At 39.3% G+C, this 27,734-nt stretch overlaps 1 protein-coding gene across 4 annotated transcripts; it reads left to right on the forward strand.

Annotated features, from left to right (window-relative positions):
* The first annotated feature begins 484 nt into the window (after positions 1 to 484).
* ECT2 (epithelial cell transforming 2) lies at positions 485 to 27,734 on the forward strand. Of its 4 annotated transcripts, none has more exons than XM_053952099.1 (25): positions 485 to 1,180; positions 3,520 to 3,677; positions 4,677 to 4,759; positions 4,861 to 4,953; positions 5,870 to 6,052; positions 6,591 to 6,680; positions 7,603 to 7,710; positions 8,809 to 8,882; positions 9,006 to 9,136; positions 9,274 to 9,389; positions 9,548 to 9,610; positions 9,992 to 10,214; positions 11,724 to 11,860; positions 12,609 to 12,728; positions 13,735 to 13,803; positions 14,738 to 14,848; positions 15,793 to 15,889; positions 16,590 to 16,671; positions 17,591 to 17,669; positions 17,856 to 17,975; positions 19,238 to 19,376; positions 20,327 to 20,481; positions 22,372 to 22,479; positions 23,086 to 23,229; positions 26,383 to 27,734. In XM_053952099.1, exons 2-25 carry the CDS (start codon positions 3,548 to 3,550, stop codon positions 26,470 to 26,472), a joined length of 2,745 nt encoding a protein of 914 aa, XP_053808074.1. In that variant the 5' UTR covers positions 485 to 1,180; positions 3,520 to 3,547; the 3' UTR covers positions 26,473 to 27,734. The 4 variants fall into 4 exon arrangements, with proteins under 4 accessions (XP_053808074.1, XP_053808075.1, XP_053808076.1 ...); XM_053952100.1 differs by having other exon boundaries at positions 4,680 to 4,759; XM_053952101.1 differs by lacking the exon at positions 4,861 to 4,953.

A 27,734-nucleotide genomic window follows, 5' to 3' on the forward strand; every position in this document is an offset into this window, starting at 1 on the left:
ACAATGTGTAATAAGTGTCAACAATGAAATGACCTTCTTGTTTTCCAGGCTGTTATTCTGAAATCTTTTCCTCAGGAATATAGTCCTAATTTCTGTATACCTCATCAGCAAATCTATATCCACATAAACAACACCTGTTAGCATTTCCTATGTTTTTTCCTATTTTGTCTTTTCTTCCAAATCATAAAAAGTCAATGGGCTTTTACATTTGTTGGATCAGTCATGAAAAAGCCTGAACTGGAAAAAAATGTTGTATAAAAAAAAAAAAAGTGGACTATCTAAGAATTCAATTTGGCAGATAATAGAACATTCTAGAAATAGAAAATGTATCTCTCATCGTTTTTACATTGGGAGTTTACATTTGCAGTGAAACATTGTGCTAAATCACGTTCCAGGATGCTGAACTCCTAAGAATTCCTTTCTGTACCAGTAAGCTTTAGTACTGGGGAAAATTAAAAACAAAAGGACGGCTTAAGCATTTGGCATAATTAATTTATTTCGGGACTGCTGCCGTGGAGTCAGCTGGTTGATTTTCACCTTGACCAGTCGTATTTTCCCAGCAGCTCCTGTTTCCTACGAACTGATTATTCTGAAACTCAGTGCAGGAGAGGCACACCGATATCCTTTTTTCACTTATTAGCAGCATTAATGTTTTTGCGGTGACCACAGCGACTTTCTCCTGGTGCCCTGGGTTGGAGTGGAGGCCGGCTGGACACGGGGCCGTGAGGGGGCCGTGAGGGCAGCGCCCCTCCCGCCCCGCCCGCTCCATCCGGGTCTCTGGGCGCGGCCGTTGCGAGCGTTCAAACCCTGCGGCAGCCAATCAGCGCAGAGCGTGCCCTTCCCGGCAGCCAATCAGCGCAGAGTTCGTCCCCACCCCGGCCGCTCAGCAACCTGCGCTCCGTACCGCAACAAGCGCTGTGCGTCTGCCCAGGAAACAGCTCACAGCCAATGGGGGCTCGCTCCGCTTGAGTGGCAGGTGCAGCGACCAATCGGAGAGGGACAAGGGCGCAGGGCTGCCAAAAAGTAAGGGCAGGTGGGCGGGACATCTCGCGGCTGTGGCGAATGAGGGGGCGGCTTACAGAGGGGCGGCGGGGCCGGCAGCCAATGGGCGGCGGTGTGAGTGCGGCGGCTCGCTTTTTGAATTGGCGGCGGCCGCTGATGGCGGCGGGCGGCACCGGCGGTGAGGGGGCACCGGGCCGGGGGGGCACCGGGGGCGCGGAGCGGGGCCGGTGTGTCGGGCATCTGTGGGGCCTCCGGGCCCTGGCGCTGCCCCTGGGCTCCTCAGGCCGCCGGCCGTGTCATTGGGCAGGGCGGAGCCCCGGGCCCGGCCGCACCTGCTGGCTCGTGAGGCGACAGGCGGCGGCGGTCCCTCGCCCTGTCCTGTCCCGTCCCGTCCCCGGCCACCTCCCTGCAGAGGGCTCGGGGATCTTCCTGGGTGGTTCCTCGGGAGGGACATGGGAAGCGTGGGAGGTGTTTACTGTCCTTTCCTTGCTTTAACAAACATGTTTTGGTTTGTGGGTGGTTTGTGTCCTTCAGGCTTTCCACAAATTATTGGGAGGTAATTTCTGAGTGTGATGCTGTGGGGGCATTAGCTCTGCCTGTAGCGATGACGTTCTGATTTTTGCTCTTTATGTTCATGTCTGTGTGTGCTGTTTGTTCTCCTCTGTATCCTGCCACTTTCAGTCTGTAAGTTTAGTGGCAAATTTTGCTGTTATTAAAACAGGAAATATTTTTAAACACACCCAGGATGGCATCTCAGAAATAAATAAATTAGAAAAATCCATAAAGCAAATCAATACCCAGACCAAAGTCTGGGCTTCTTCAAAATGAAGTTCTTTGTGAGTTCATGTACATTTTACTTGGTATAATAATAACTGTACTGATGTCTCAGACTTCTAGGAAATAATCTCTAGGGTTTAAGTTTGGTTGTGCCTCTAACTGGAGGGCTTGTTTTCTTCTTAATTTACATTGTAATTGTCCTTGTGGTAATCATTATTAACAATGTGGTTTGAATCTGCCAAGATTATACTTTACTACTGTTACTATTGGTAACTGTAGAACCGTTCCTGGTGGTGACATTGTAACATTCTGTCCAGGTGATTCCCCAAAGACTCTTTTTGATTGAGGTCACTCTCTCCTCTTGCTCTGAGAAAAATGAGGTGGGTGACTGGGACTTAGGTCTAGGAAACTCAGCTTCATGGACATGCACAGCTGTGTGTGACCTGGAAATTGAAATTAAGTGGCAAGTCTGGTAGCTCAATACATCTAGAATTATGATAGATTTGTAGTGTTGATTTGTAAGGTGATTATTGCTCATCGCTGTATTAGGAACTTGTGTGTTATGAAGATTTGAATCCTTTCCACGAGTCCCTGATGTGATCTCTGGAAGATAAAGTCTTTTCTGTATTGCTGGTATGCCAAGGTGCCCATTGCTTTTTGTCTTGACTTTGCTGTGTAATGGGATGGTCATTACACAATTTGAAAAATAGTATGTGCTGTTCTCTAGGGGTTTTACTGCCTCAAGAGTCCTCTTTCAGACAATGCTGCACTGCAGTATTTAAGTAGCTGCTGTTTTAAGAGGGCACTTACAGTCACAAGAACAATTTCAGTTCAAGTGCTGCAAAGGGTTATTGTCGACAGCAGCTCAGCTGTAGTTGCTGCTCTGGGTAACTCCAGATCTCACTGTGCAAACATTGCAATCTGGGTGTGTGATGAATCACAGGAACTGCACCCTGCCTGCCTCGTGTGTGACAGACAATGGGCAGGTGTCTGAGAACCATCTTTGTGCTGCAGGATTTGGGTGGGTCGCTCCCAGAAAATGAGAGGGTTAAGGATTCTGCCTTTCCAGTAGGTGACAAGTCTGATGGGCAGGGAGAGCACAGATCCATTCTGTTTGAGAGGAGAGAGAAGGCCTCTTTATCTGATGATGAAAGGCTACTTCTACTCTATCATAGTTAATGCAGGACAGTAGACCAGACCATACAGCTAGACATATATGTGCATATCAACTTTGCAAAGACTCAATTTTTAAATTTTTCTAAGAGTAAATAGTCCTGGCTCTACTCTCTAGGTGCTTATTTCTAGCCAGTTCACCTGAAAAATCAGATTTTAGCAAGATGTTATGCTTAGCCTAATTCTTCTGCTAATGTTTCAGATCAACAATGCAAATTTTAGTCTCAATTGTAGCTTATAATAGTTTGTCACTGAAAGAAACAAGTGCTTTTAGTTTGGTGCTTTGTGGTTAAGGTTTTTAAAATGAGCACTTCAGTTCGTGCTTGCCTGTGCTCAGAGGTGAAGTTCCCTCTGTGCAGATGAATTACAGAACCATTTCTGTAACAGCTTTGTTGTCAGTCCTTTCTATCAGTTGTGTTCCTCTTGATGCTCTATCAGTGTGAGTGGGAGTTCAGTAAGAGCCTAAGTGTTTTGTTTTCTGAAGTCACTTCTGACAGCCTTGGTCATAGGACTCTTATGAATCAACTTTTTGCACCTGTAACTGAGCTTGGCCCCTCCACCTTCCAGCTGTTGAAGAAAGAAACAAAGCATAATCATGGCTGACAGCAGTACTCTGGTGTCTGAAACTGGGAGGAGCCTCTTGGCTGATTCTTCTGTTCTTGATTCAAAAATTATAGAAACTTCCAAAGAGAATGTATTCCGTGCAACTGTTCTGGATGTTGAAGGTAATGGGGGGAAGTTTATTTTAAGACTGCTTGGTTTTTGCAATGACTGATTACTTTGTTGGTATTTAGTAGTTTTGAAAAACCAAAAGTACTTTGAACTCCAGAATGAGCATAGAGTAGGGAAAAAGGTGTTCATCTGGGATCCTTTCATTAAGAAAGTTTGGTGTTACAGCCCAAATTGAATGACTATTCTGGCTGTTATACAGAAAGCTGTCAGTTCCATTTGATGTCTTTTCTGTGGAATAAATCACTCCAGGTGACATTTTGACACCAGTGTTTGGAAACAGCAGCTGCTCTGTGTGGACAGATAAATAGGTATAAGGTAGAGAGGTGAAGAGATTAATAGTCTTAAGCACAAAATTAATTCAAGAACAAATCTTGAAATTAAAGAACAATCACCAATGTTTTCCTCCAAGGTAGTAGCCAAAATCTGCTGGTGGTCTGTTGGTGTAAATGATGTGGAGGCAATGCTTGTTCTTCCTCCTAATATTTTGAAGGCTTATTAACACATGGAAAAAAAGAACAAGGCATCTAATTTCAGTTCTGATATTCCTGGTAACTGCTCAGTTACCAAGAAAGTAGTGAACCTTGTCAGCCAGGAACATTGAAACTAGAAAAGATACCAGCTGTCTATTTTCCAGCAGATCTTGGTATCTAATTTTGCTAGAAGCATTAAGCCTATATTTTTTTTGACTTTTCATTTGCTTGTTGTCTTTCCTCCTTCCTACCCCTTGATTTGTATTCTTGCTTTGACTGGTCATGAATTGCAGATTCTTGTTTCACTTCACACTTGAAAGTTTGGGCTCTAAGTCAATTTGATATGCCTTAAGTAAAGGACATTCTTCTTGAAGTAACATTTATTTTCAGGATTGCTCCTGATAAGGAATCTTGAAAGGCTACTTACTGTCTGCCTGTATTCTTCTATACATTATTGCTTGATTTAGACATGACATAGACTTTTCTGCTAAAATACAAATATTATCCTTGCTTCTCTCTAAGCAGAAGAAATGCCTCAAATAGAAACAAGAGTGGTTTTGGTTCAGGAAGCAGGGAAACGTGAGGAGCTTCTGGAAGCCTTGGAGGTATGTGGGCCTGAGATCAAACAGTCACTGGAAGGACATGTTACACCTTCAGACTTGTAGTAACCAATTTGCTTCTGTACTAAAGTTCTCCTCTTCCACAGACCATTAAGATAATGGAAGTACCTGTTATAAAGATAAAGGAAAGTAGCCCTGATAAATCAGAAGAAAAACTAATAAAAAGTATTATTCATATGGTATGTCATGCAATTCAGCACATGTAATTGCATGCAGCATGTTACACTTCTTCACTGGGACTGAAACGTGCACACACTTTAATTTGGATTAATTGGGCATAATGGTCGTAATATATGCTAATGATTCTGATGGTGTCACAGCTAATCAAAATTAGCACTTTTTACAAATATGGAGTAATACTTGTAGCTCTTATCTAGTGGTGTTTTCTAACAGGGGCATCACAGTATTGATGGGGACATCCAACTGCATGCTTGTGTTCAGTCACACATAAGTTTGTGCTATGAACTGGCTTTGTAATTGTCAATGGATTTCTCTTTCAACTGAAAGCTGCATTCAAACTTAAGTGCAAGAAATGCTTTTCCATTTCTTGATGTGAAAGACATAAGAGATAAAGTTTGGAACTAGTGTTTGAAAATGGAATGGACAAATTTTTTTAACCCCTTAAAAATACCAAGCAATGAACAAAACCTATTTCTGTTCTGTAGGTGTTGTGCAGCATGGAGCTTGCTGTTGCAAACTGGATGCTACTTTTTTAGTAGCATCCCACAGTACCCTAAGCTGTTCTGACAGTCTGAAATTTCATTTATTTTTTGAGCTTAGGGTGTTTTTTCTATCTAGCTCCTTCCAGTGCTACATTATCAGTGTGAACTGATATATAAACTGCTTAAGCAAACAGAATTCTGATTCTTCAAAAGCAGGAATTACTTTGACATTTAGTCTTAAAGCATCCAGCAGTTCATAGCTATTCTTATGCTAGAGAAGAGTGCATTGCATTCAGCTTTCACGAATCCTAACTCTGTTTCTGAAATATGAATCACGTTTTTCTAATGGTCCAAAATAAACATCAGTTGAATTTTACACTGGTGCAAGTGTGTTGCCTGAGTAATGCTTTCCCTTTCACCCCTGTGCCTCAAGGAAATTAAAATGCCCTACATAAAGACAGATTCGATAGAAGAGCTTGGAGATTCTGATTCCCCGGAATTTGAGACGATCTTTGTTGTGTCCGACTTCCAAGCTCCCATTTTTAGCAACCTCTGCAAGGCAGATTGCCGAGTCATCGGGCCGCCAGTCGTGCTGCGCTCTGCACAGAAAGGAGAGGTGTGTGCTTCCTGCTGCAGTCAGATGAGTAGTTCCCTGCTGTATGAGTTCTAGGAGTAAAATCTCTCTTGCTCTTCCAATCAGTTATAAACATTCCTAGCAAGAGAATTTTAAGAAAAGCAAGTTTCTAATGCTGTGGTAGAATATTGCACATAGTGAGAGGGTGCAGGCGGACAGTGGTAGGGCTACGACTGCTGCTGTAGTTGTGGGAGTTGTTGATCACCAATTGGGATTGTGCTGTTAGGAAAGGCAGCATAGAAATGATTCTGCAGTAATCACTTTATATTTCCAAAAGTTGTAATGTAGAGCAGATGGACTGGGGAGGAAATAAAAGGATGGAGTGCTACCTGTAGAACTCGGGGATGCTCTAGTTACTTTATCAGCAGGCCTGGAGCTGAGGTATAACTGAATACACAGACCTGGACTAGTGTCTGATGCATTTTTAATTCTAGAAATAACAGTAATGTATTAAAGGTAATGTGAAAACTTTAATGAGTGCAGTATGCTGTTGACTCATGAGCTTTCTTCTTGTCTTCAGCCTTTACCTTTCTCCTGCCGTCCACTGTATTGTGCAAGTATGTTGAACTTGGTACTGTGCTTTACAGGATTCAGAAAGAAAGATGAATTAGTAAGTAATTTATTCTTCTTTGGATTGGTAAAACCATGTTAAGTATATTTTCAAAATACTCTTCTGTTCCATCACCCATAGGGTTTAACCATGGCTCAGGCTTGTATGGGGAGAATAAATTGTTTGTTCTTTTGTTTTTTTGCAAGTCTAGAGGCAGTGATATTTGAGGATGGGAACAAAACTTAGTTAAAGTAATTTTATCTGTGTCATTTTTGGTCATTTTTTTGTTGAGTGACATTAAACTGCTCTAATTCAATAGGGCTTAAAGGTTTGTAAGTTGAGGCTTCAGATAATGTTTACCCAGTAGTGTCCTCTTTTTTTGTACAGGTGGTAGAATGGGCAAGTAAATCTTTGTAGCTTTGTTCAGAGCATTCACAGGCATGTTATCTTGTCATGATATTGTGCTATCAGGACTTTACTCTTTGTTTGATACTCTAGGACTTTGCTTTTTCATTTCAGTAGGCAGCTGCCATCTAATTTCCCTACTGGACACCTGGGAATCAACAATATGGCTCCATATCTTCATCTGAAAAACAAATCCAAACCAAAAGTCTTTGCCTGGTATTTGGGTTAGTTAGGTTTGATCTAGAATTGTCTATATCAGCAAGGAAAATGTCAAATCTAACATGTGGGAAAAGGAAGGCATTGTGTATGATGATCATGAGAGTACTGGTAGCTTGGATAATCTTCAGGCTACACAGCAAGGCGATACTAAATGTTGAAATAAAAATAAATCATAATAGCTCTTTTGATGTATAAGCTACATCTTCTGTCAATGTGAACAAGTTGTTTTAAGAATAGATCAGAGTATTTCTATTTCTAGACATTTAATGTAACCTTCTGTAACTTGCTTTGTAAACCACTTTTTGTACTGAACTCGCTCTTCAAAAGATACTGAAAACTTTTCATCTTCATTTTTCAGGTTAAGCTTGTGACCTTGGTTCATCATATGGGTGGAATTATTCGAAGGGACTTTAGCTCAAAAGTTACTCATCTGGTGGCAAACTCAACACATGGAGACAAATTCAGAGTATGTAAGCTTGAGTTGGTGTTTCATAGAAACCTTTGGAATTTGGCTTTTGTAGACTCTTTGTTCTTTATACTTCAGCTCAGAAGCTGCTTTTCTTTCCTGTACTAACAGCAATAACTTGTAATGGCTATTTCATCTCTGTCTGGCATGTTTTTGTCTCTGTGGGAGAGCTAAATAACATACATTTGAAATAGACAAGTATAGTAAATAACAAGATTCAAAATGGTTAAGTATTGATGCTATCAGTAGTAAAGACAGTGATGAAGAAATGCCTGCTTTTGTCTGTCCAAACAATAAACTTTGAGGTAACTTGTAAAAAACTTTAGTCCTTAATTGGTGCATATCATTTAAAAAATTATTTTAAACTTGTTGTGGGTGAGGATTCAAATATTCCTTTATGCATAAATAGACCTGAGTGTGCTTTTTTTTTTCTGATTCTAAAAGGGAATAATTTGGGACATTTGTGTTCAGTCTAGAAGAAAATAACAGATTATAGGTTTTTGTGCTGTTTAATATGACGTAGCAATGTCTATGCCCCTTGACTCTCCCTTGTTTGAATTGTTGGTAGGGTGTTGCATTTTTTTGCCCTGTTTGTCTTTATAATCTTGCAGTTGGAAGAGAAGTTCTACTTTCTGTTCAAACACTCCTTTCTACTGACTCAAAGGAGAAAATGTAGGAACACTGTACAATCTCTCAAGCAGTTATGGCAGTTACCTTTCAAATAGTTGCTTTCTCTTTGATAAAAGCAGGATGGGGTGTTTTTCTTCATACAAAGTATCAAAAGCAGAAAAAAGATCCCCTATTCCACTGGAACAGAGATGTGATTTTGTGTTTTTGTGAGTGATGAAGGGATGTCAGACTAACAAAATGGTGCACTTTTGAGGAAATGTCAAAATAGCTATTGATCTGATCTCCTAGTTACTGAATTCATACATTCTAACTCTGGGAAGCTGCAGTTGGATATGACTTTTGAAGGAATATATTCACTTTTTGCAGTATCTGTCTTGAAAAGTAAAAGGAAGGTTACGAATTTTTCTTGACGTGGGAAAGATTTAAATGGAAATATTTGGTACAACTTACACTTTTCCTGTTTTGTAGATTGCTGTAAGTCTTGGCATTCCTATTGTGAAAGCTGAGTGGATTTATAAGGCATGGGAGAAAAGGAATGAAATGTAGGTGTTTATTTTCATTCAGCCTTCATCTTGCATGCTGTTCACCTCAAATGTTGCGAGCTTCTGCTTAAATACTGACATAAGTCACTTAAGTGACTTTTTTGTGCATCTTCTTTCTTTCAGTGATTTCTGTGCAGCTGATGATGATTTTAGAAACCAGTTCAAGGTTCCTCCCTTTCAGGATTGCATGTTAAGTTTCCTGGGATTCTCTGATGATGAGAAAGCTAACATGGAAGAAATGACAGAAATGCAAGGTGATTGTTTATGAAAACCTGTGGGAAGAATGGGATGGAGTTTATAATGACAGGTGCCACAGATCTGTTAAGTGAGATACTGATTTCTAACAAGGATATTCTTTCCTGCTTATTTGCCTTTTATTTTTTTTATCTAGGAGGACACTTTTTACCAGTTGGTGATGAAAGGTGTACACACTTGGTGGTTGAAGAAAGTACAGTAAAAGATCTTCCATTTGAACCTTTGAAAAAACTTTATGTTGTAAAGCAAGAGGTTAGTGCTGAAAATTCTTTAGAGAATGCTGCTAATTTTATTCTGAAAAAAATCTTCCATGCCAACTATGTAACTATTATAGATTATTTTGAATATTTTTAACTTTGGGTGAATCTCTTTAATGTGTTTATAAAGTTTGTGTTCATTTTTTCCTTTAGTGGTTTTGGGGAAGCATTCAAATGGATGCCAGAGCTGGAGAGTCCATGTATTTATTTGAGAAGGTATGTTGAACACACACAATGCACAGCGTATTTTGGTGGTAACATTAGCATGCAACATACTGTATGTGGGGCCAGAGATCAGATATTTTAAAGCAACATTTAAGTTCCAGATAATCCATTATAAACTTTATGCATAGAATACTAATTTGGAATAGAAACTTTTTTTCTGCTTCCCAAAAGTTTTACTTTTAGTCAAACAAAACACCACTGTGGTTTCTATTTTAAAAAGAGGGGGTAAAAAGCTTCACCCGTTTTGCCTTGGCTTCTCTAAGAAGTTTCCTTCTGTCTTGTGTGTTGATCTCTGTGATTAACTAATCTCTGCACTGAGTTGAACTGGACACTGAGGATAAACCCCCTGAATGAAGTTTTCTTTCCCTGCAGTCGGAGAGTCCCGACTTCAAGAAGTCGGTGTCGCTGCTTTCCCTGAGCACTCCCAACAGCAACCGCAAACGGCGCCGCTTGAAAGAGACTCTGGCCCAGCTGACCAGGGAAACAGACATGTCCCCGTTCCCTCCTCGGAAACGCCCCTCAGCTGAACATTCCCTCTCTATTGGCTCCTTGCTGGATATTTCCAACACTCCAGAGTCAAGCACTGCCAATGGAGGTAGAGCTAAAACCTTCCATTCAGCCACACTTGGTGTTTAACAGCTCTCGCATGCAAGTGGAAATGGTGGTGGTAGGGAAATCTTGCAGGTTCTGCTACAGACTTGCAATGTAATTCCACTTTTCAAAGTGGGGAGGAAAAAATTGGAGTGAAGAGTTCAGACAGAGGCCAAGCTGCCTCTTGTGATCACAGGAAGTGTGTTCATATCTGAAGTAATAGATACAGAGATGATAAATAGGGAGTACAGTTGAGTGTTACTCCAAAATGTTTCAAATGCTCTGCTGGAAGTCTGTAGCAAATTAGCAGCATAGTCAACAGTAAATAATCTAAAATACTCTCCATAGGATACTTGGAAGAAAGAGGACAAAAATTCTTTTCTAGAGGAGTTAAAGGGAAAATTCCTGCAGGGCCCCCTCCTGGCTCTTTGAAATGTTTTGTTGAGGCAACACTGTTTTTTCCAGCAAACTCTTATGTCTAAAACTTCACAAGAATATAAATCATCAATTGGTTTTGAGTGAATGGACAGAGTTTTAAATATCTCTGCACATGGCTCTTGTGAAGAGAGGAACTGCAAAATTTTGGGTTAGTTAAAAGCCGATACCCCAAGTGTTTTTAAAAGATCTGGTTCCATCATCTAGAGGAGGTATCTGGAGCTGCTACTGCCTTAAAAAGGCAAACTCCAATCACATAAGAGCTCCCAATGAGGCACAACCTGTAAGTGATAATTCAGAAGGAATTCAGGAAAGATCAGCCTTCTTAGGTGATGCTAGTGCTCTTGTTACCCCTGGTAGCGAATTTTCTTCTAATCCAACAGCAGCAGTCAGTCTCAAAACGTGCTATTTTTGAAACAACTGGTAAGGTACTTACTTCATTGTTAGCTATGGCAATAAGGAGCTTTGATATAAAAAAAGACAGTATAGGTCTCTGAGATCCAATACATGAGCAAATATTTAAAACTCTTGAACTGTTCCAGGTCCACCTTGGCTTTAGCTTTAAGAGCAATTGCTTTCTTGAGCCTTTCCCCTTCCCCTTACGGGATGAAATATAAGTGTTGTGTGCTAGGGCTGATTTTAGTAAATGGTTTTGAGCTGTACACTTAATGCAAGGATGCTAGGCAGCTGAGAGCTAATTGTTTACATGGCAAAGTGGAAGTAGAAAAGCACTTTTGTACTAGAGTATAAATAAGTAATGTTCAGCACCTAATCCTTGCTTCCTGCTAAATAAGGAACTAATAAAATGGTCAAGTCATTGACCTGCCCATAAATGGCTTATTACTTTCAGTCTAATTTTGAGGAATAGTATATTACTATTGTTCTCTAAGTAGGCTATAATAGTGAGCCATTTTCTGGAAAGAGCCCTGATAGAATAGAATACAGCCTTTAAAAAAACCTCAAACTTATCTTCACTTAAAAATTCTGAAGTTTTTTCTCTTGTCTTTGAGAGTGAGCTTTTTTTGGGACTCCATTGTAATAAAGCTCTTATTTTCTTTTGGTAATATCTCTTCATCAGAAACGCCAAAATCCTGTGCAAGACCTTCCAAAAACTCAACTCCTCTTCCTCTCAAGCAGTCTGCAAGGTGGCAGGTTGCAAAGGAATTGTATCAGACAGAAAGTAACTATGTTGATATTCTGACAACAATTATTCAGGTAATAAATTATTTCAACAATGACATTATTATTATTACAACAATTATGACAACAATTATTCAGGTGGTTTTAAAGCCAGTCCAGGTCAATTGTCATAAGATATCCAATGTTTACATTAATTAATATTTTCAGTCTGTGATCTGCAGGCTTTTGAGGGCTTGGGTGCATCAAGGCTTCATAGGAAGATGACAATATAAACAGTCTCATGTAATTTTACTGACATATAAAACTACTCAGCAGTTACAGGTTAGAAAATACAATTTCTAATCTGGGATCTGTGGTGCTGTTTCAATATATATGGAAATTGGAAGTGTCAGGAAAATAGGATCTTCTTGACTAATATTTTAGATATTAGTGACTAGAAAGAGATGGCAGAGGGAAAAGTCTTTTTTTTTTTTTTTGAAATTATTCCAAGAAGAGCAGAATAGCGAACAACTTACAGGAAGAGCTTAATTTCTTGAAAGTTTATTTCTATTGCAGCTGATTATCTACTTAAAGAATGAGCCAAGATGTGTGTGAGTAGAAAGAGATGAGAGGGTGTTATGCTGTAGAGATGTATCAAACCAAGTGTTTGTATCTTCAAACCACTCTCCAAAACCTACCCTTGTTGAATGGAGACATCTCAAGATTGTGACTGGAGGAAGTTATGATCTAGAAGGAAAACACTGTTGCTTTCATAACTATATCTGACACAATGTTGGCATTTGGGAGGGCATAAATTAACTTTTTTCCCCTCTTAATTTGTCAGTTGTTTCAAGTTCCATTGGAGAAGGAAGGACAACTTGGGGGACCAATCCTTGCACAGGAAGAGATCAAGACCATATTTGGCAGCATTCCAGATATTCTTGATGTGCACACTAAAATCAAGGCAAGCTGCACTTTTTCCCCTGCAGGGGAAGCTTTCATAGCATCTTTGAATCTTTTCTGCATGTTTTCAATTGCATCTACTGGATAGGTATATACTCTTTCAAGTAGTGGCATCGGCCTATCTCTGGCAGCATTTCACTGTAGGCTTTTACAATAGAGAGACTTGCAGAGTACCTGCAACTTGATTTATTTGTACAGGTTTAGTTGTTTTTTTCCAGCCAGTGGGGTGCAGTCTAGTTAATCACACCAGCTATTGATGTGTGCCCACTGAGACAGATGAAAATAGAGCTGTGTGTCCGTGTGTCAAATCGGAGTCACCTGCAGCAGAGAGTTGCTTTGATGTTTTGTTGTTGTGTTTTCCTTCATCTTTGGTGCTATAAAGATATGAGCAGTGGCAGCAACAAACCAATATTAGTGATAAATCTTTTCACTTAAGGTGAATCCTGAACTGTCTTGTGCCCTCCTGTCCCTCTTATTATCTGATGGTGATTGAGCTTAATCCTTATCAAGCTCATATAGGCTTACAGGCTTGGTCTCACTTTCCTTGACACCCTGGTATAGCAAGTAAGTGGAATCTATCCTAGTTCTATTTCAATCCTGTCTTATAGACTTAAGTCCTAGGTAAGTTGTGCAGTCTTAATTAGAATTGGTTCAACTGTCTTCTGTGTATCCTTTCTCAGTATTCCTTTGGGATGTGTTGTGTATTGTGTTGGATGCAGCAGTGTCACCTTGCTGCAGAGCTGGCTAGTCCTGACATGCTGCCAGGCTGTACTTGCATTGATTTACAGCTATATATACATATTCAGTAAGCCAGAGAGCTCTTGTTTTCAGCCCTCAGTAGACTGGAGGGGCTGAATGTGAAATTGCACAGCTTTTAGGATTGCCTGTTTTGTCAGCATGAAAACACAGCTAATGATGTGTGTTTGGCAAAATAGTGATCCCGTTTAATAGCTTTATGCACTTTATGCTCAGCTTGTTTTCTCCCCTCATCCCTGCATGTATTCTAGGAAGACCTGGAAGATCTTATGATAAATTGGACTGAAAGCAAAAGTATTGGTGATATCATTCTCAAATATGTAAGTTCCTGTTTCTTTCTTTATGCTTACAACTATTATCTTGCCTTATGAACAATCCACTTCTAGGAGCTAGCAAACACAAGCAAAGCACTGCTGAGAAAGAGCACCAACTTGTATCATTGTCTTGTTTATTTAGCCTTTTCAGTTGAGTTAGGTGATACAATCCATGTCAAGTTTTAGTGTGTATGTCTGTTCACAGGTATGAAGGATTAAAACTACAAATAGCTACAGTTTGAGAACTGTAATTAGCAATGCTACAGACGCACTTTTTACTCAGACATTAAAAGCCACTTCCCAGGCCCTTAGCCATCTGCTGCCTCTGATCAATAGTAAAGAACTAAGAAAATAACTTTTCACAAACTTATGTTCTTCCTTCAAGACATGAAACATGTAAGTGAATAAAGAGTCCTGTGTAGAACAGGAAGGCTAAGTCTGGGACTGCAGAGTATTCTAACATAAATAGGCTGCTAGGTATCTTGTGATTTTGTTGATCTGATGATTTTGAGACAAACAGTGCTTGTCATTCAAAAAGTTTTTGGTCTAAGGTATTGCTTCTGGTGGTTTAAAAGGTGACTGCAGTAACTGGTGAAAATACCTGTCTGAAATTTCCAAAATTCTCACCAAAAGCCTCTTGCTAGGTGAGAACCTGCCTCCCACTCGAGCTGCTCAGCAGCTTCTAAGCTGCAAATATTGTCACATGTTTGCTTGATGCTGGTGAGAGCAGTCTGCGTTTAATCAGCAGCATCAAGCTGGGGCATCTGGCATGCAAAAATGTCTTAACTTGTTCTGAGAACATGTATGGGTTTGCAACACATTTTTTATTATTCTTTATTGCAATGTGCCTTTGAGCAGCTTTGTATGGCTCAGGGCATATGAACATATGTACAAGGATACATCATATGTAAAGCAGAGCCCTAACAGTTGTTTCTTTCAGTCAAAAGACTTGTTGAAAACATACCCTCCGTTTGTGAATTTCTTTGAAATGAGCAAGGAGACGATTACAAGATGTGAAAAGCAGAAGCCAAGGTTTCATGCCTTCCTAAAGGTAAATGTCTGCAGAAATAAGTCTATGAGTAGAACATGGGGACTGTTACCATGTTCTCCTGAATGCAGTAGATGGAAGAATGTGAAATTTTGAAAGCTTGAAGGAATGTGAACATCTCTTAGTGAGACAGAAATAGGAAGGATTTGAACTTCAATCCCTCAAGCTCATCATAAGACTCTTTCAGCAAAAGTCTGAGTTCCTCCTCTGTTAAACAGCTTTCAAGGTGGTTTGATTATATGCATTTGTTGCTGGAAAAAAGTTCCACCCAAATACATGTCTTCTCTTTTCTGAAAAGATAACTGGAGCTGCTACTTTGACTGGTCCCCTCCCTGTGAGACTTGTGTTTCTGAAACAGCTTTTAACTTTCCTTGGGCAGCTGTGAAGCTCCAGGGAGGCAGAATTTCTCAGCGTTCTTGTGACTAATGAATAGGAGCCTAACAGTGGAGATCTAACAGGAAGATGATCCTCAAAGAATGTTATCTGAATATGAGGCTTAAGACTCTTGATCTCTTCAGATGTGTGTGTACTGTTAATAGTGCAGTGTAGCTTTAACTCCTATAATCTAAATAATCAACTGTCAAACACTGGCAGTTTCAGCTCGTGTTTTCTGAGGGACTAGGAATTACATCCAGTATTAATATCTAAAATATGGGGAACAAATAAGAGAACAGGCCATCCCCAGTCCCACTCCACATTAGTCGCTGGAACAAGAGCTGAAGGGTTGATATAGACCCTTTAAAACTAGACATTCTGAGAATATAAATCGCTGTGTACTTTTGAATATAATGTGGTTTTTAACATGCTCTGTTAATGACTGTGGTAAACAATTCTCACACTTGTATAGCAATGCTGATTTCAAGGAAGGGAATTTTTCTCTGATCTTGTGCTTTTCTTGTGTATGTATGTAAAAAAAAAAAAAGTAAGCGTTATTTCCTTTTCCCCAGATAAATCAAGCTAAACCTGAATGTGGCCGCCAAAGCCTTGCTGAGCTCCTTATCCGTCCTGTTCAAAGGCTGCCCAGTGTTGCCCTACTACTAAATGGTAACCTAGTGATGTAATTCTATTAGTTTGTCTATGAAGGTGTTAAATCCACAAGATGTCTACCTTTTGTCATCATTAGAAACAGCTTTTCTCATCTAAAACAAGTCTGTTTATGTGAGTTAACCATAATTCCTGGCAGTCAGTGAGACCCACTACTGAAGAAAGCATAAATTCTGTCTAAATTCCACTTGTTCATACATTTGTATGCAGGATACAGATAGAGGAACAGTTTGCACTGACAATTCTGTCTCTTCAAACAAGAATATAATTGAGATTCAAATGAAACTAACATAAACTAGAGAGCAATTCATATTGACAAGGCTCACAGTTTCATGTGTTCCACCTGGTATCAACCACTTGCTATAATAATGCTTTTGTTAAAGATAATAAAAAATCCACATCATTCTTTGCTTCAGGTGGAAAAAGACTTCTGTGCTTGTCTCTGCACTTCAATTTATTTTTTTTAATAGTTTAAGGGTTTGGTTTCTGTATTGTATGTGTTTTTTTTTTTTTCTTAATGAGATGTCTGGACAGCTTCAGTTCAGCCTAGTTCCTCACTTAATCAGTGCTACTTGGACTCCCGGTTAGATCTGATGTCTTCAGTCAGCTTAACTCAGTTTAAATTTGAGTTTTTCATGTTTCTTTTCAGGCACTTGTAATATGTATAGAGTTTTTATTTATTTATTTTGTTTAATTGTAGATATTAAGAAACATACAGCAGAAGAGAACCCAGATAAAATAACTCTAGAGAGAGCCATTGAATCATTAAAGGAGGTGATGACGTAAGTCATGTTGATTCTATGGAACATACTGTTAAACATACTGCAGTTAGATCCCTCTGTTCCTCCTAAATTGTCAGTGTTATGTTGCCACAAGGAACAGTAAGTAAACATAACTGTAGGTGTTCTTCAGCCTCCTTTTGGCTGCTATTGTCACTTTGGAGTTCTGTGCCAGAGCTCTGAAGGAGTCTGTGATGTTCCCCAGCACTTGTACCTGAACCTCTGCTGACTCCCTGCTTCAGCAGGGCTGTCCCCACTCCTCTATTCTGTTTCAACTCTTATTTCTGTCTTCTCTCTGGAATGGAAGAGCTGGATTTTTGTATTTAAATCTTACTTCTATGCATTATATCTACTGAAAGGACAGACTTTTGGTGGGAGATAAGTTTTTCTTCTGGTCCTGTATTAGCTCTTCTTGGCACTGTGCCATGAGTTAATTAGCTGAAAGCTGAAGTTGTTTAGATTGTAAGTCTCACCTCTTTTGAAGTGTAGCGTATGTCTCCAGCAACAAGAACTCCTGCATTAATTGGATAAATGTTTGTCCAGTTTTAACAACAACTTTTAAATTGTAATTATTCTCGGATCTGCTGCTTGTTGAACTGCAGTCCTGATTTGGGGGAGACAAAATGCAAGCTGTAAAGAACTGAGTTGTCTCTGGTTCAAAATCTTGCAGGGCAGGGGAGGGGAATTCTGTTTTAACTGATTGGTGTGTCAAGTGCTGGTAACGTGACAAGAATAGTCTAGAGCTGAAGTTTCCTATGTGATTTCATGTGGTATTTGGTTATTTCTTCAGGCAAATGTGGCAAATGCTGCTGTGTAAATTAGCTCCCTGAATGTTTAGCTTTATTATTTTTGTATGTCTTAAATGCAGTGCATCCATTTACTGTTGCTTGGTATTGAAATTAATATAATATGCTTTCCTTAGACACATTAATGAAGACAAAAGAAAAACAGAGGCACAAAGGCAGTTCTTTGACGTTGTCTATGAAGTGGATGGATGTCCAGTAAGTAATTTCTCCAAAGTTGCAGATCTGTTAAATGACTGCAGTACTTTGTTCCCTTTGCAAAAATGTGTGAGGCTACAATGCAATGGTGCTGGTTTAAACAGATTGCCAGTGTTAAGCTGTAAGCAAGCAGTAATCCAGCCCTTGAACTAAATGCTTAATGAGCTTTTTGCTTTTGTCATTTAGGCCAATCTCCTGTCCTCCCACCGCAGCTTGGTGCAGCGTCTGGAAACTGTAGCACTTGGGGATGACCTCTGTGACAGGGGAGAGCAGGTCACGCTCTTTCTGTTCAATGATTGCCTAGAGGTAAGGTGACTATACCAGTGCATCTCATGAACTGAATTGTAAAAGGCTTGACACTACACATGAATATAAATAAGTAAAATTTAAGAACTTTTGAGGCAGCATTCTAAGTCACAGATTGCTGGTAGGTCAACACATACTGATGTTTCTTTTCCATTAACTACTGTATAATCCTCTCATGGCTGAGAGGTGTTAATGTAGCCTTTAATGTCTTGCAGCCAGAGTAAAAACATAAAAGCAGCTTAGTATGTTAAAAAAATGTTTATCTGAATAGCACTTTGAGTAGCACCAGTGGATGAAAAAGTGCTGGAGTCTTTGGCTTATCAGGTTGTTTGTCCTTTTAAAGTTTAGTTGTATATAATGGGAGTGAATAGTGGGCCTTGGTAGACCCAAGCCTAAGACCCTTGTTCTTAGGCTACCAAAAAACCAAAGTTGTAATAAATACCTTAAACTAAAAATTTGTTAGGAAGAACTAGAGGGGAAGAATAATCTAACTGGGTTTTGGAGACTAATGTGGAAAACTGAATTTATAAAGGACATTTTCATAAAGTACTTGTTGCTCTCTGCAGCAGTGAAGAACATTGTCTTCATAGAAAACCAACTCTAAAATAATTCAAAATTAATGCTGTCCTAAGCAGCACTTAGAGACAAAAGCCTGTTCTTGTGACTCATGGTGAACTCTCCCTATTGACACAGTTTCATCACTTCTTGTAAAGGAAGAAAAGGAAAAAAAAAAGCTTCTTGGCTTGTCTCTTGGACAAGAGACAAACAACAAGATGCATTACTTTAACACACAAGTACCTTACATGTTTTTATGCAAAGCCTGCTCAATGGCTGCATGCATAAGCAACAGCAAGGGATATTTCTAGGACATAACACACCACACCTTAAGTTGGTTCATGCATATAGATGTTGTCTTTTCTGTTTAAATCTAGATTATATTGTGGTAGATTTCAAAGGACCCTTATTTGTTATGCAGGGTAGAATTGAGATCTGTAATGTAAAATTACTTTCTCTTCAGGTATTTTTAAAAACGTTACTGTATTTTTCAGCTGAGTGTTTTGATGCCAAGTAACAAATATTGCTGGCCCACTTGGGCTGTAGGCAGTGAATAGTGAGATAAGTGAATTCCTTTAAGATTTATGTGGTAGAGTAGCAAGATTTTCTGTGCCTTCCTGGACAGTAAAAGGTAAAAAATATAGGAAGGAAAGGAAACAACGGCAAGAGAGCTTCCAACTGACCCTTTCTATTCTATTTAACTGCAGATTGCAAGGAAACGGCATAAAGTCATTGGAGCTTTCAGGAGTCCCCATGGCCACACAAGGCCTCCTGCATCTCTCAAGCATGTTGTTCTCATGCCTCTCTCTCAGATCAAGAAAGTCTTGGACATCAGGGAGACAGAAGGTCTGTGTGTTTTGAAGTGCTGTGGTAGTTAATTAAACTGTGTTTCAGAGTGTGAAGGAGGAAGCTCTGCTGTTGTGGGATGGAATGTTAAGGTGTATTTAATATAGGGTATGTTAGGTATGTGATTTTAGTAAAAGCTTCTGTTTGAATCTCTGTATGAGCTTGAGAATTCCTTGTACTGATGCTCTTTTGGCTTTTTGAGAATTGCTGCAGGATGCTGAATTTGGCAGAACTACTAGATGGCATTAGCATAAGCCAACCAATTGGCAGTGTGAAATAAACAGAGTTAAACACTCGACAGCTCTGGATTTACAAAATAAAAAGCAAACCTCATACTTCAGCCCAGAGCATTAGACTGGCCAGAGAAAAGTGCTGTTGGTGTGAAACCAAATTTTCTTCTAACTGGTGATAATAATGCTCAGGAGGAGCTGTGCATCTTAAAAGATGACTTTATCTCTATCTGCTTTGCCATACTGCTCCAGCCTTGATAGTGACTTATAAAGAATCTAGTCACACCAGTTTCCAGATTTCTATCCTGTCAAGTTTTGGTTGTTTCTCTGTAAGTGATGATATGCACATCATGTGTTCTGCTTTATGTACTCTGAAGCACCTGAACATAGAAACCCAATTAAGAAGAGAAACGGCCAAGAGGGTAGGTGAGGCTGACTGCTCTGCAGATTATTTGGTTGTTCAGCTATTGCCTGAACAGCTGATTGCAGCCTCTTGATGATGGCTGTGGACAGAACTCTGCTCTTGCAAGTGATACAAGAGATACTGTGTTAATAAAGATAAAATCATTGCACCAAAACATGCTGTCTGTAGCTCCAGCTCCTGGCAGACAGAGCTGGAGCTCAAAACTTCAGACCTTTCTGAAGTTTTCCTCCTGAATTAAATGAAAAAATAATTATTCTTTTTATTAACTTCTTGCTTTTTTCTTTAACAAAATGTAGATTGCCAGAAAGCTTTTGCCTTAGTTGTGAGGCCACCTACAGAACTCAACAACAAGCTGCTCAGTTTCCAGATGACAACTGAAGACCCTTGCAAGGAGGACTGGCTGAAGATGCTGTGTCGGCACGTGGCCAACACAATTTGTAAAGCAGATGCAGTAAGTACTCTGCAACCATGCTGCTGATTGAGACATTTCCCTCTTTTTTGCTTCAAGCACCTGAAGCTAAAGAAGTTAATATAGGACATGCTTGAGGTAAAGTAGAGCAGAAAACATTTGTGATAACATGCCTGTGAGTGTTAAAAGGTAGAAAAGGAAACAGCCTGGAAGTTAGTTTGTGCAGAAGCTAAGTGCTTAAAAATCAAAAATTATTTATAATTAATTTGTGATGGTGAAAGGGTATGATTCAACTCTGCACTGTAATTCTAACAAGAATTGTATTCAGCTTGCTTCTTTCACAGCTATCTTTGAATTTACAATCCCCGTGTTGTTGATCATTTGTGTTGGATTAACTCTGTTAGTTTGAGTTCTTTGCTCTACACTTTATCTGCACCATAATGCAAGAGACTTGAAGCATCTTCCTCCCATAGACAAAAATCTACAACCTTAAAACAAGGAAGTAAGAAAACCTGTGAAATAAAGGAGGCACTGGCCTTGTCACATTTCTAGAAATGCAGTGTGTGAGCTTTCTGTAGTCAGAAAACCACTAATTTGAGGAGTAGATCCTCTCCAATTAAAGCAAGAGGCTTTCAGCTGATGTTTTAATTATGTAAAAGTCTATGCATATCAGTCATCTCAATTTGCTGAAAATATGTGCAGTACATATAGCTGAAGCCATTTGGTGTAAACTAGAAATGCTTTATGCTCTGCAGTGTATTCTTACAGAACAATATTTGGTTGTGATTTTTAAAGGCATGCTTGTTACAGGAGAGGGCATTAAGTAATGAAAACAGCATCTTAGTTTTATTTTGTCTGTCTTGTGGTCTGGGGTCTTAGGAATAAGAGACTTGGGCTTTGTGGTTTCCCTTCCCTTTTAGTGAGTATGAAAAGTGCTGATGTGGAAGTGTTAACTTTCTTTAGTCTGTGTGTTGTCTGTCTTCATTATTTTGTGTAATGTATAACTTGTGTTTTTAATAGGAATTAAACCTTTGTGTAATAAATGCATCATTCTCTCTTGCCCCAAGACACTCAATCATATGCTGACAAATTGTAACCTACTTTGCTGAATCCCATTAGTTATAATTTCTGTACCAACTATATAATAATTCTTTCTTGCTTATTTAAATGTCCAGTTCAGCTTCAATTTAAGCGCTTTTGCCTGGTTATAGACTTCTAGAGCATCATGTGAATGGAGATAACATTGACTTTGCCACCTGGTGGCAGCAAAGGCTTTGGCTACTCTTCCTGAGGCCCTAGGAATGGCCATAAAGCTGCTGAGATTTTTTTTTTTAAATGTAAAATGTGTTTTCTCAAAATGCAGACAACAAACAGCAAAAAAAATCATGCCAGTAACTTCCCACTCCCATGTATGCTCCCTCTGTACCCCAGGTTTTGTAAGTAGGTAGCCAGAGATTGCTTTGCACATGCTGGAGTTTAAGAATGAGGCATGAAAAAACCTCAAAACTCGTGGCTATTCTGCAACATGTATTGCACTTAAGCTGAAAGTCTTTAGTCTTAACGTTTGACAGCTGGAGCTCTCAAGATTTCACTTCAGAAATGTGCTAGATGTGTCAGTGGAATAATGGAATGTTTATCTTGGAAGCTCCCTGGGGATGCTTCAGAGAGCTACTGCCTTTAATTTGGTCAGCCCTGGACTTGAAAGTGAATCAGACAAACTGAATGTGAAACTACTGATGAAGTGGTTTCAAACTGATTGCACCAGCTGTTGATCTAACAAAATGGCTTGAAAACACATAGCTGCTGGACTGTATAAAGAGTTAAATAGGGAATGTGGCAGTTAAACCCTCTAAATCTGACCTAATGGACTAGAAAATGATATTTTGGCAAGTGCTGATATTTGACCATTATTAAGACTATTCTTGTCTATAGGAAAATCTCATTTATGTTGCTGATCCTGATTCAGTTGAAGTAAATACTAAAGATATGGACAGTACTTTAAGCAGAGCATCCAGGGCAATAAAGAAAACATCAAAAAAGGTAAGATAGTGCTTTTTATTCAGAGAATTGTGCTGGGATTCCTCTTTCAGGTGGTTTGTAGTATTTACAGTAGTGACAGGAAAAACTTAATCGGAACTAAAGCTCTTAAATATAATCTCCTTAAAGAAAGAAGGTGAGGGGTGTTCAAGGTTTTGGAATATCTGTATATATAGTCTTAAGTATTACAGTCAGAAGTATTATGTAGTCGTTTTTGAGTCTGTTATGGAACTTATGCTGTTTAATACTTTGAGTCTTTTAAATACAATGGAAAATTGAGAAGCAACTTAAAGGAGAGGGGGCCTGACTCTGCAGGACTGAGGGATGTGGGGAAGCCTTGGTGACCAGACATTGCTTTGGCTTCTCTCTGAATCTCTGCCCTCCTCTCTCCCTCCTGTGTTGTCCTCATATTTGGACAGAATTAGAAGAGCAAGGATTATGGGAAGCCTTTAAGAGTCAGATCACTTTAGGTGGGGGTGTTTGGCTGGTTGTGATCCAACCACCACCACTTGATACACATCCTAGAGATTTTCAGAATGGTAGCCTGTATAGTAGCAGTGATTACAGCTTGGTTTTAGTCAGTGTTTAACCACTTGTCAAACTCCTTAGGTCACAAGAGCCTTTTCTTTCTCCAAAACACCCAAGCGAGCTCTCCGCAGGGCTCTGATGTCTCACAGTGCCACGGAAGGGCGGAGCCCCAGCTCGAACGAGAGTTACATCGGCAGCCGCCTGACCAGCTCCTCCTCCCTGGCGGTGAGTGAGCTGTGCCGCCAAGGAAGGCACCTTCTCGACATCACACTCCTTTCATGTCTGCTGCTGCTCTCACTTTAGCAATTCCGACATCACAGTGGGGAAAAAATATTTTTAACTGCATTTATAGGGATATTATTTTCAAGACCTGTTTAATAAGAAGCCTTCCTTGTTGAAAATGCAGAAAAATCTTGATGCACTAGAAACTGGGAGTTACCTTACACATTTAAGTAGAAAAACCCCACCAATCTCTTTTGCTTGGGATGCAATATGATTCATCTTCTGAGAGAGTGAGAAAGTTTCAGCACAAGTCTTATATTGGTTCATGCTTTTGGTTAGTATGGTGAATGTTTAAGTCAAAGTAGTGAGATGACAGACATCCTGTGAAACAAACTGGGAAGGAAACGTAGAGAAACATAGATGCTGCAGCCTGCAAGTTTCTAAACAGCAGGGGAATTATCTCCTCGTAAATGTTTAAGAAAATTGGGTAAAATAAAATAGTGTTCTATATATTTCAACTCTTCTGCTATGCCTGGCTGCCTGTTACAGCTTTCTCCTGCTCCATTAGGCCAAACTCAATTTCCTAATACAGTCTAGTAAAGCAGACTAGATTTGGAGGGATCTTTTCATCATCTTTGCTTTTTATTATAGTGTTTGAGTAAATTTGATGAGTAAACACCTACTTTCTAGTCTGTAGTGTATGGGACAGAAGGCCAAGAAAAGAGAATCCTGTTCATCTTTCTATTACTGACTGATGTGTCAGTACTTCAATATTGAGGTAATTCAGTATGTTTGAGTGGCCATTAAATTGTACAATATAAAGATATAGCCTTGCTCTCCCACATGAGAAAAATAGGAAGCAGTAAGGGAGGAAGTATCGCAGCAGACTCCATTGCTTTAGAGGAAATTTTTAAAAATCTACCAATGGGCATATAGCCTAGTTTTCTGTAGAGAGATTCTTTCCTTTTGTTATGATTATGGAAACAATTGTTTTTGCATTCTAATGGTCTTCATTTTGATACAGCACTGTATCTCATTTCTCATGAACTTGCAAGTCATGTACTTTTTTTTTTTGTGCATATCTACCTCAGACAAAAATATTTGTTTTCCACAAAATCTTAAACTTGCAAACCCATGTTTCACATTCTTCCCAGACCTCTTGCACTTGTGGTAATAAGCTGAAATAAGTTTATGTAAATAAGTTTGGCAGCAGATCATGTGTTGTGTTTTTTTAACCAATGCCACACACCACTGAACTTGCATAAAACCTTTTTGGCTCAATTATAAGGTTGAGGGGAAAAGAGGTTTGGATTCCAGCCCCTCAAGTTGGAATACCATGCAGTTGTTGATAGGAAACTAAAACTGCAGGAAACCTGAGTCCATTAAGAGTCAAAGCTGTTATTCAGACATATTGTTTTATTTAAATTAAATCTTGGCCTATGCTCATATAGGAGTTTTTTTGGTGCAGAAAAAAATATAGCATAAAAATATCAATAAAGCTTGGATGCTTGTTCTTTTTTTCCTTATTTGAACTAACTCTTAAACCCTTCCTAATTGTAGATTGCTTGTTCCTCTTCCACTTGCAGCCTGAGTGGATCTGCCAAATGTGCTGTTAATGTCCATCGCTCCAGTTCTGTTGATTGGAGCTCTCAAAGTTCCAAGCCTCGACCTGGCTCTCCAAATACTCATCTTTCAAATGCTGTAGAAACAAAAGCTTCTTCCAGCTTGGAGAGCTTAAATGGTCATGCCTTGGAGAGACCATGTGCTTTCCCTGTTATTAGTGCCACTTGTGCTGATGCTGGAGATGATAACCAGCGTGACGCTGGGAAATTCTGTGCATCAGATCCTGACTGAAGTGAGCAAGAAGTCCTGAGTTCTGTAAGCTAAGAGAGCGTGGTACAGCTCTAATGCACAAAGGGCTTCAAATGGTGCTGGGTTCTTCTTTAATGTTCTCTAATGCACAGGATTGGACTCAGCAATCACATGTGGTTCTGGGTGCAAACTGATCTTTTCACAAACTTTTAAATGTAATTTTTTGGAGTTTTTTTTTTATAGTTGATGTACAGTTGAATTCCTCACTGTTTCATGTCCAAATGACCATGTAACTCACTGGCCAGAGTTCTGAGAACTTTAATGACTTGGTTGCAAGGAAGTCTTGAGCAGCTCATTTTACCTGTGGTTTTAGCTTTTAATTCTCTATCTGGTATAAAATACTCGAGTCTAATAAGAGCTGATCTATAAAGAGGAGTTTAGGGTTAAATTTTCAGATATTGCCAATGACTGCAAATGGAGGACATGCCATAATCAAGCATAGGGCTTGTTCATAGTGAAGTGTGTATTCCCTTAGTTGCCCAAAATATCCCTATTTAAAAGATTCTCGAAGCATGTAGGTGCACAAGCTGCCCAACTACCGTGACCTGTTGATGTGCTGAGAAGCTTGGCTGGCTGTTTAAGAGCAACAGAGGATTGCTTGTGCAAGTATCTTGAGGTCTAATGTGAAAAGAATATAAAATCTCAGCTAATCCAAAGAGGTTTACTTTTAGTGCTACATATTGATGTGTTGGTTTCACAGTAATTAAGTCTCAGAAGCAGCTTATTCTCCAAGCATCAGAAAAGTCAGCTTCTTGCCTAGTGTGTGCCCATCCAGGCACAGCTAAAGCAAGCTCTGACAAATCATTGGGATGTCTGTTGCCTCCTGCAGCCAAGGAGACATGTGTTCAGCATCTCATTTGGGGCTCAGAGCTGATGATAATACAGAAAGTTGTAGGATTGGAGGGGGAGCTCTGTTTCTCTAAGAGATTATCATAGTGTATCTTGCCTTCATTTTGGAGGGAGATTGTTATGGCAAAAAGTGATGCAAGATGTATACTAATACTTGTTAACAGTTACTCTTCAAAAACATGTTCTTGCATTCCAAATCTCTCAAGGCTGGTAACAAGGAAAAAAAAATCTCTCTTCTGCAGTTTTAAAAATGTGTTAAGTTTCCTGTTCAAACTCTAGAAATGCTGAATCATTAATTTCAAAAGCTGCCAATCTTCGAGGTCTTCTTCACTCACACATTCCTTGTATGATATGTGAAGGTTGAGAAATGACTGCTACACGATTGAGATTGGCTCATAAATGATCAATAACTTTTTTTTTTGTTGTGTCCAACAGGGTGTTCCTTCTCCTTCCTTGGTCAGCCTTCCCTCGATCTTTGAAAGGAGGAGTCACACATTAAGCCGATCAACAACCCACTTGATATGAGGCAGGTGGGGAAGACTCTGCTCTGTGGGAGTGACTGACAGGCAGGTGGCTGGGCAGTGACCTGTGACTGACATTAATGGTACCTTAGTCATTAGCACTTAGCAATGATTAGCAAAATGTTAGATGACACTAAGTTAATCACAAGGGGGTTTAGTTGTGTTGAAGCAGACCAGCCAATCAGTGGAATAAGTAACTTGGCCTTCATTGAAACACAGTATTCCCTTGTACACATTTATTTCCTTACCAGCATAACTGAAACATTTTCTTCTATGGAAACTGTCCCCTCCAGGCAATAAACTGGTTTGTTAGATCTTGAAATGAAGATGATGATCACATAATTTACTGTAGTTTGGATAACTATTATGCTTGCCTAACTTCATCTACTGGCAGAGCACTCTAATATTAGAATTGTGGATTTCTTAAATGGAGATACATTATGAAGTACCTGACCTTTCAAGTATGACAGTTAACCTGTTGTACAGCTGCTTATTCCAGATATTTTATAAATGTAGTTATTTATAATTAAATAGAATTGAGTTTTGTGATTATGATCTCCTGCAGCCTCACTGTATACACAGTGGTATGAGGAGCTTTGACCATCAAAAATGATCAATTGAATTATTTGTCTTGCTTTGAAGTGGAAGTCTGAGGAAAAGAATTACACTCCTCTTTAGTAGGGTTGTTGAAAAACCAAACCCCCAAACATTCCCCATACTTGGTTAACAAATCATTATTTAATGCATGGGATTATTGGTGTGACATTGGAACTTCAGGGTCCAATTTTGGCGTGTCAAATTTCAGTGTACAACTCCTAAGGCTTTTAGGCTTTCTCATGTATTTATGTCTTCCTTTAAAACTATGTTCACTTCTGTCATCTCTGAACAGTTTGTACCCTGCAATATACTCTCACAAACTATCTGAATATGTAAAATTTCTGCATTTCATTAACAGTTCAACTGTTGGTATTAGCAGGAGTTCACAACTTCTGGTTTCTTTTTAACCACCTGTGTTTTGTCTTGTATCTATATGTAACTAGTGATGCTTTTGAATGTGTCAGACTGCACTGTTTTTTATATCTCTTTTTGCGAATCTGAGCAATGTAAATAAACTGTTTAAAATAACACTGCTTCTGGCTTTGGTAAACAAGCTTTTATGAAAGTTTACTTTTTTATGTGGGAAAAAAAAAGCATTGTTGGGCTCCAGCCTACAACTGTACGCTGATTATCTATGTAGTTATTCCTAATAAAGTATACCACTTGATA

The sequence above is a fragment of the Vidua chalybeata genome, chromosome 10 (genome assembly GCF_026979565.1).
Source record: "Vidua chalybeata isolate OUT-0048 chromosome 10, bVidCha1 merged haplotype, whole genome shotgun sequence".
NCBI lineage: Eukaryota > Metazoa > Chordata > Aves > Passeriformes > Viduidae > Vidua > Vidua chalybeata.

Excerpts from the sequence above, each read along its gene's own strand:
- ECT2 (XM_053952099.1), top strand. The coding sequence starts at position 3,548 with ATGGCTGACAGCAGTACTCTGGTGTCTGAAACTGGGAGGAGCCTCTTG. Across the intron at positions 8,883-9,005 it reads TGGGAGAAAAGGAATGAAAT|TGATTTCTGTGCAGCTGATG; the intron begins GTAGGTGTTTAT and ends TCTTTCTTTCAG. Across the intron at positions 23,230-26,382 it reads CCAGCTCCTCCTCCCTGGCG|GGTGTTCCTTCTCCTTCCTT; the intron begins GTGAGTGAGCTG and ends TGTGTCCAACAG.